The 9,223-nt window shown below is 46.8% G+C and overlaps 1 protein-coding gene across 1 annotated transcript; it reads right to left on the bottom strand.

Annotated features, from left to right (window-relative positions):
- Nucleotides 1-572: 572 nt before the first annotated feature.
- LOC102255726 (putative methyl-CpG-binding domain protein 3-like 3) lies at nucleotides 573-1,893 on the bottom strand. Its single transcript, XM_005857330.2, has 2 exons — nucleotides 1,878-1,893; nucleotides 573-1,183 (listed from the first exon to the last, which is right to left on the bottom strand). The coding sequence occupies exons 1-2, from the start codon at nucleotides 1,891-1,893 to the stop codon at nucleotides 573-575; spliced, it is 627 nt and encodes a 208-aa protein (XP_005857392.2).
- Nucleotides 1,894-9,223: the final 7,330 nt, after the last annotated feature.

The following is a 9,223-nucleotide window of genomic DNA, read 5'->3' as shown; positions in this document are numbered from 1 at the left end:
AAGAAAAGAGAGAGTGGGGGAGACGGTGTTCCTAGAACCTTCTCTGTAGAGGAAAACCTCACACTTCCAAGCAGGAAATTCCACTCAGGAGGCAGGTGCAGCTGTTTCTCTTATGGCTGAATCCCCCAAGTCAGCTGATGGATTCCTCCTTGTACAGAAATTGGATTCAGCGGTCGGAATCTTTTTTTTATTCCTATCATTGCCATGCCGTCACAGCTGATGACTATACCGGGGGTGCAATGGGTTGAACATTTGCCACGACTGACACGTTTATTGTTTGACAATTAAGGTGTCATGTTTGTGTGAGGGGTTTCAGTTTTGATATTTAAAAAATTAATCTCCAGAAAGGAAAGCTAAGTGGGCAAACAAGGGGTGCCTATGTTGCCATTACAGGAGAGAGCCTTAAAGTAAGAAAACAGATTGAAAGCTGGGGAACACAATCAATGAATCAGTTGTTTGATTTTATTTATTTATTTTTTAATAATAAATTAAAACATAGGTATATTTTATGTTAGAATGAGATATAATAGCAAGTTTAATGAAATTAGATTTGTATGAAATCAAAACATTCTTCACTCCTGGCTCTCTGCCTCCCTGGCCAGCCTGTCTTCCCTCAAAGCTGCAGCCAGTCTTTCTCTTGCTTTCCTCACTCTGAGATTCTGTCTCTGGATGTCTCCACGGGTGACCAGTTGCCTGCACAGAAGCTGTGGGCCCCAGAGACTTGCTCCTGGAATCATCTCTACCCCATGTAACAATTGTGCTGCCCTGGGCTGGGCACTGGTGTGTAGAGACCCAGGACCAGCACGGCCCAGGGATTCACCCACACTTCCTGGTGCAGTTATTCTCATCACATTTGTCACATCCAAAGTATTTAGAAGTTCCCCTTCACTGCTGCAGGCCTGGAGCCCCTGCAGTCTCCTGTAGGCACTCATCTGCTGGGGCTTTTCCAAGGTCTCCTCCTGCTGCCTGCGCCTGACCACATTGTCGGGATGGGCAGTGACCTTGGTGACTGCACTTTTAAAAATGCAGCTGGTCAGCCTCATTGGATGTTCAGTCCTTTCCCGACGTCTCTGCTTGCTCATGGCTGAAACCAGTTGTCTCTTCTTCGCTAAAGTCTCGGGCATCATGTTTCTCTGAAGCTTTCCCAGAGAAGGCTGGTTTGTCTTCATGATTGATCCAGGCTCTGTTGGGGTCCAGCTCCAGCAGGTCCAGGGATTCCCAAAGGTGTGGACAGAGTCGGCGAAGAAGGAATGACACGGAGACAGCGTTCAGTTGATCAGCAGCCTAGCCAGGTTCTCTAGCCAGGATCTCCAGCCAAGTTCTGTGTTTATTGTCTTGTTACATCTGTATTTATACCAGTTGATTTTAATCCTATCAATTTCTATTCCAAAGGTTAGGGCGTTTCTTATCTCCATTCCAGGGAGTAAAGATTATGTAGCTTAAGCGTGATTGTTCTTAGTTAAAGTGATTAACTACCCGCCTGGCACTTAGTTAAGGGGTTTTATTCCCTCCCTAACTTCAGGGAAAAATCCCTACCTGGGGAAACAACTTTCCTCAGAGAGGTGACCTTGGTTAAAACACATAGCACCAAGAAGGGGAGCAAACATATTAAGAACAGTATGCCATATACGCCAGGTCCCTTGAAACATATGCTGTGTAGATGTTTCTTCCTGGCAGTGACTGTGTTAAGCAGCAAGGATGGACCAGCTTCCGGCAAGGTTCCTCCATGGCTGCTGAGCTGTGTTGCTGGCCCCCTCCCGACATGCACACAGCTTGCTCAAAACTGCCTGATTTTATTTTTTAATAGATTGATTAAATCCACTTTGCTCGAGGTATTAAACAGATCAGAGTTACCAAATATATTGTGCTGACAATACTAGTTCTCATGCCCATGTTGGGCATTACTAATTAATCATATTATTCTTTTCTCTCTGAGTCCCGGCTTGGTCTTGGAAACCTTCCCAATATGGAGCTTTGGGAGCCAATAACAATCTATCATTTGGGATCTCAAGGCAAAACTACTTGCATCCAAGGTTATCGGCACAGCTCCAATCCACAAGTTATTGAGCAAAAGGCAGTAGAGTGAAGCTTTTACGATTAAAAGCACAGACAATGAACTCGGGGTGCCTGAATTTGAAGCCCACATCTGCTATCAAATAGCCATTCCATGCCTCAGTTTTGCCACCTGTAAAATGGGGATAATAAAAGCACCACCTCTTGGAGATACAATGATGATAAAATGAGTTCAGATAGATCTTGCAAGAGAGTTCCTGGCAAACATAAGCACTGGCTACTCTTTCTTATATTCTGATTCCCTTTGTTCTCTGTACAAAATCTAGACTCTTCTAGACTGTAAGGTATTCAAAGGTACGCACAATGCTTTTCCTTCTTTGCATCCCCAGCACTTAACACACAATAGGAGCTGAGTCAGTATTTGTTAAACTGTTGAGTCAAACTCTTCCAGCCAGACAGGCAGACTTCCTATTCCACCCCCAATGCTTGTACATTTCCGCCTCCTGTCTCTCCTATTGTTTCCACCCCATCCTCCATGTCTTTAAGTCTCCACTTTATCCTCAGCCCTCTTCCACTCTCCCCACCAATATCCACCTGACTGCTGTCCATCTTTCAGAGCCTCCCAGCTAATAGCTATGAATCTGTTCATTAAAAATGTCCAGCTCTCTGCCTTCTGGGCACCTAGTAGAATTTTACTTCCTGCTCTGCCCCCTGTGCTTGGGCGGGGCCACCTTAGAAGTCTGGCCGATGAGTGGAGAATTTGATGGCTGGTGTGGGACCCTCCTGAGCTCAGATCTCTTTTTCTTCCTGCCACAACCAACCAGCAATGTTCCAACCTGTGGCGGCGCCATCTGTCTGGTTTGCAGTGAAAATTAGATGGAGCAGAGCCACTAGCTGACCTGTGATGGACCGATACCACGGACGAAAAAGAAATCTCTGTGTATGTTTTAAAGCCACTGAAATGTACTGCTGCTATTCCCGCATCAGCTGACTTGTCCTGACAGATACGTTACCTTGCGATCAGCATCCTCCTGGAAGCCTGCTGCTGCTCCCTGACCACAATAATTGCTTCCAAAGGACAGAAAAAATTCTCTTATTCATTGCCATCCCCAAACTTAACATAGTGCCTTGCACACGGTAAGTGCACACGGTAAGTTAAATGGCTGCTGAGTAAATGCGCAGTTGTTAAGTTGTCCAACTCCGACCCTCTAATTTCCCAATCTGTTTAATAAAGCTCTTGCATATCCTGCTTTGCAGGGCTGCTGTGAAGCTTGAATGGGATTACGTGTAAGAGAGTGCCTTGCCAAAACCGGTTTGGCTCAGTGGATAGGGCGTCGGCCTGCGGACTGGGGGGTCCCGGGTTCGATTCCGGTCAGGGGCATGTGCCTGGGTTGCGGGCACATCCCCAGTGGGAGATGTGCAGGAGGCAGCTGATCGATGTTTCTCTCTCATCGATGTTTCTGGCTCTCTATCTCTCTCCCTTCCTCTCTGTAAAAAATCAATAAAATATATTTAAAAAAAAAAAAAAAGAGAGAGAGTGCCTTGTGAGCTATAAAACGATGAGCACATCTCCAGCATTGGTATTAGATGATAAACTACAGAGAAAAGTTCTCAGAATACATTTATCCCTCTTATACCTGATGCTGTTCTGATTTAATAATTAACTGCCACACACACACACACACTTCTTGAGTTTTGCCACTGCCTTAAACTTAGGAATCATAACAGTGGTCAACAGCTACTGAATGTTCAATATGTGCCAGTTGTTAAGTTGTTCAACTCCGACCCTCTAATTTCCCAATCTGTTGGTGCTTGGTGCTTTGCACACCATTGTCACAATCCTCAAAGAGTCACAGGAAATGGATACACATACCTATTTTACAGATGGCAAAACTGAGGTTCAAAAGCATGAAGTAATTTGCCTCGAGGCCAAATGGCTAGAAAGTGGCAGGGTTGGGAATTGGGTCAATAACCCCCGAGTATTCGGACTACTTGGGAAATAGAAACCCAAGTATTTGGATTCCGTGGGATCAGCTATTAGCCTCAGCACTACTCAACCTTCCAAAGAAGGTATGAACTAGACACTCTTCCAACAGAGCAGGGGGCGGCGCTGCAAGCTCAGGAGTCCTTCGTGTGCTTAGTGTGGCCACTGAAGGGACAGCAGAAACTCTGTGCAGAGCACCCTGCCCAGCACTCATTTTTCCCGGGCCTCATGGGCTGAGCTGGTGCTGAATAATATGCGACCATGTAGATGAGTCTACTCCCAATTTAAAAAACTCAATATATAGCAAGAGCCACCGAAAAAGAGCCAAAAGAAAAGGCAAGCATTTACTTTTCACTTAGAAAAGTTTGTGCCACTAAAAGCATTTAAAATAGGGTCAAGTTCATGAGTGTTGGACAAGCACAGTCACACGGGGCCCTACGCTCAGAAGATCTGGCTCTTGGGGTTTAAGGCTCTGCAGAGGCCATCTTGAAATTCTCAAATTTCATCTTATCCCTGGAGCTGTTCTGGTTTAATAATTAACTGCACACACACACACACACACACACACACACACACACACTTGTCAGTGAAGTCTGATGGGACAATGGAGCGGGCCTAGAGCCTTCCCTTTGACTCAGTCCCACCTTCTGCCGCCTCCCCCCTTCCCAGGGGAGGACTCTCGGCGGCCTGTGACCCCAGCCCTGGTGCTCCAAACCCCCTTTCCCGGTACCCAGGTCCCCACTGAGCACAGGCCAGAGAAGGTCGGGCCAGACTGCCTGTGGGGCTGATTGCTAGAATTTAAATCCTCTCTCCTATAGTTGCCATCTGCATGATTTTATTTATTTTTTTAAATATATTTTATTGATTTTTTTATAGAGAGGAAGGGAGAGGGATAGAGAGCTAGAAACATCGATGAGAGAGAAGCATCGATCAGCTGCCTCCTGCACACCCCCTACTGGGGATGTGCCCACAACCAAGGTACATGCCCTTGACCAGAATCGAACCTGGGACCCTTCAGTCCACAGGCCGACGCTGTATCCACTGAGCCAAACCGGTCAGGGCAACATCTGCATGATTTTAGACATATTATTTAACATCCCTAAGCCTCAATTTTCTCATCTGTAAAGTGAACATATGAACAATACCCTCTTTGTGAGGTTGTTGTAAGGATTAAATTTGAACCCCCCTGGAGAGCAGTTAGCATGTTGCCTGTCACATAGCAGCAGCTCAGCAAATGACAGACAGGACGTTCTCACCAGAAGCTGTGAAACTAATATTTTAATCCCAGGTCACAGATGAGAAACTGAGGCCCAAGAATATTAAGTTCTGCTCCCAGGAGGCTCCTAAGCGAAAGAACCCAGATGCAAACCTACAGATGCCACATTCCAAAACCCATGTGTCTAACCACCAAGCCACACTGCCTTTCTCATGGAACGAGTTCTCTTTTGCAGACCTGAGGTCTCACTCCAGACCTGCTTCTGAGGCCTTTAAACCACACTCTCTGAACATGGGATCTGCCGGGACCTTGCAACTCGCACAGTCCCTGTGGTAGTCAATATAGCCCTACCAGGTAGCAACCGTGACCACCATTATGTGCAAGCCCTGAGAGACCCCTCATGCCTGTTAACTTCCCTTCCCCAGAGCCTCATAAACGATCGTGCCCAGACAGGCACTTCATAAGCTCCTTTGATGAAAATGCACATGGCTGATAAGGCTACACTGTACCTACCTAATGCTCGATGCCAATGCTGAGTAAGCAACAAGAATAACATAGGAAAAGCTAATTGGAGCTAAAGGCATAGGAAAGAACGTGGAAAAGGCAGACCATGCACCAACTAAATGTTTAAAACTAAGGCTTTGATGCCTTTGAAATAATCCAGAAAATTGACACAACCCCTGTAGACACTGAGGGGACGGTTCCCCCTGGATCGTTGCACCGTTTGGGAGCCTCCAATTGCTAATCTCACAGGTTGGGAGCTCAGCCCTGAAGTCTGCACTGCCAGGTCTGTGTGAGTCAGCCCGGGAGCTGGCACCACCCGGGCCTTGCGCGGAGTCCGGGCCTGTCTCTTCCACATGGGGAGCGTGGAGACAGGAGTGGGTGTTTGCTGACAAGCAGCTTCATGGGAACGCTTGCCTCGGCATTTCTCAGTGCTGAATCAGGGAGGAGAGTTGGGCAGAGTGCCTGTGTGTGTGTGTGTGTGTGTGTGTGTGTGTGTGTGTTAGGGAGAGGGGGGCTTGAAAGAGAGAGAGAGAGAGAGAGAGAGAGAGAGAAAGAGAGAGAGAATAGAGCTTGAGATGGGAGATCAAACACCAACAAAGCAGGAAGATCAAGAGCAACAGGACCATTACCTGAAGACCTACTGCGTGCTCTCCATGCCCTCTCCTGTTTATCCTCACCACAGCCCTATGAGGTAAGCAAACCTCTGGGTGCTATTATTCTCTCTTGCACACGAAGAAACTGGGGTTAAAAAAGATCAAGGGCTGCACAGCCAGCTGGTGATTAAAATGGAATTCAAACTCTAGTCTAACCGCAAAGCTGATGCTCTTCTGCACCTAACCCACAGCCCGCCCCCACCTGTGAGACGTTGTCTCATCCCGCCCTTGCTTTCCTCGCCCCTGAAGGGTAGGAAGAGCCAACCAGAAAGGAGAGGAAGATGTTGAGAGTGACATTCACCTCCAAAGGCACCCTGAGAAGGGCCACCCTCCACCTGTCTATCCAGATGGAGAGAGAAAAATCCACACCACACCTCCCCATTGTGGGACTGTGTCATTCAGGCCAGTGCTGTCCAATAAAAACATAACGCAAGTCACATATTGTAATTACAACTTGCTACTAATTTACTTTTCAAGGTAAAGAGGTGAAATTAATTGAATGCTGTTTTCTTTTTATTATTACCCAATCTATCCAAGCAGTATTATCTCAACATGTAATCAACACAAACATCTATCAAGATACTTTACATTCCTTTTTCTTTTTTGTACTAAGTTTTCAAATTCCAGTGTGTACTTTACACTTGTTCGACACTTCAGCATGGCCTACCCTAGGCGCATGTGGCTAGCGGGTACTGTACTGGATGGGGTAGGCCTAGGGCAGTGGTCGGCAAACTGCGGCTCGTGAGCCACATGCGGCTCTTTGGCCCCTTGAGTGTGGCTCTTCCACAAAATACCGACTTCTGCGCATGGGCCACGAAGTTTCAATCACACTGTACATGCGCGCCCGCACGTGGTATTTTGTGGAAGAGCCACACTCAAGGGGCCAAAGAGCCGCATGTGGCTCGCGAGGCACAGTTTGCCAACCATGGGCCTAGGGGATACCAAGATATCCAAATAAATACAACCTTGCCTTACGTGATAAAAAGTGTTTGTTAATTACCATACAGGAAAATTGATTTTTATGTACAGTTCTATGAATTTTAACACATGTATAGATTCATGTAACCACCACCATAATCCAATACAGAGCAGGTCCATCCCCTCTAAGAACTCCCTGGTGCTCTCTCTTCACTGTCAAACGCTACAGAAACTTTTTTAAAAACAACAGCCACTGGATAAATCTGGGCTGGGTTAGGTCAGGCAGGGTGGGAAGGGCTCTAGGGGCAGCAAGAGGCCCTGGATATCAGAGGGCTTTTGCACCAAAGAAAATGAGGCAAAGTCACCAATGGGCAATCAAGTACCAGCTACCCCTTCCCTGTCCCAACGGTCCCTCCGACCAGCCCTGCTCTCGAGAAGGCCTGTGTCCAAGGTTAGCCCAATGAGCCATTTTCCCATCAGACCTGACCTGTGTGACTTGGAACCGCATAGCCCACCACTGGAGTCTGAGGGCCTCTCAGCACAGTTCTGCTCCTCCTCCTTCTCCTCCTTCTCCCAGGCCTCTAGGCTGATGACATTCAGTGGCGAGAATCAGCCGACATCACAGCACCAGCCTCTCCTCATTTCTGCCACTGATTTCTATCCTCGCTGATTGCTTGGCTCTCCAAGTTCAGGGCCATCTGGTTGAAAGGATGGCCTGCTGCTTAAGCCTCCTCTGGGACTGCTCAAAGACAGGAGAAACCCTATCCATTTCTACTCCTCTGTGTTTGCTTCATGACACTGAATTTTATTTAAGCATCACATTTGGGGAAGAAAAAGGAGCTTCCGTCTTTGCTTTCCTGATAATGTTTTTCAGCAAGAGATGCCCAATAAATTAGGCAATCCTCAAAAGAAAAAACTTCACAACCAAGATCTCCCAAGCATACTGTGCTTCTAAAGTCCAATAGCACCTTTCAGTGAATATTGGGAAAAGGTAGAGCTGGATGGGGGCCTAGAGGTCATCTCTTAGAAGGGAAAACTGAACGTCCAAATGGAGGTGTGACTTGCCCAACATCATGGCCTGGGGTAATGGGGACAAGGGACTGGAACCGTGCGCTTTGACCTCTTGTGCCCAGATGGCGTTCAATGAGGCCAGGATGCAAGCTGAGGGAAGACAGAAAAGCAATACGCTACAGTGGTCCCCTGTGGGCCCACCATGATCCATGTGGAGAAATGTATTTCCCCACCATGTGAGCATAAACACACATGACAGAAAGTAGAGTTGGTGCCAAGGAAAACAGTGGATTCCAAACCTGCAGGCACAGCCCCAACTGTGAACAAAGTGATCTATTTACCAACCCATCCCTCCCAACTTGACTAATCTGAGGGCCACCATATTTCACAACTGCAGGGGGCACTGTACTGTGAATCTGTATTTTAGAAAGGCAATGAGTCGGAGCTGAAATATCAGCTATTATTTTTCTTGCTCTGCATTAACAGTGGGAAGCTAGGCATTAATTGATAACTAGAGAATTCATTAAAAACAAATAGTAACTTAAGAACAACCTCAGGAGATGTGGCTCTCAAGATTCAAAAGAATGAATCTAACAAGCAAGTTCGTCACAAAGATGTCTACAAGGGAGGCCATCCAGAAGCCGACTTAAGCACACCCAAATGTTAGCCAGTGGGAAGCACTGTTTTCAGTGCTTTATGTATGTAAATGTTCACAACACTATGGCAATAGGTACCATTATTATCACCCATTTTACAGATGAGGAAACCAAGATGTAGAGTAATCAAGTCACATGGCCCTGGAGGTGGCAAGGTGTGATTCAAAGGCAGCAATCTGGCTCCCAATACTGTGTTTGACTAATTACAACAGCAGCCCCATTGTAGGAGCCAGTTGATCAATGTTACTTGCTCTGGAGAGCTGGGGGC

The sequence above is a fragment of the Myotis brandtii genome, unplaced genomic scaffold (genome assembly GCF_000412655.1).
Source record: "Myotis brandtii unplaced genomic scaffold, ASM41265v1 scaffold1102, whole genome shotgun sequence".
NCBI lineage: Eukaryota > Metazoa > Chordata > Mammalia > Chiroptera > Vespertilionidae > Myotis > Myotis brandtii.
This window is presented reverse-complemented; position numbering and strand designations above follow the sequence as displayed.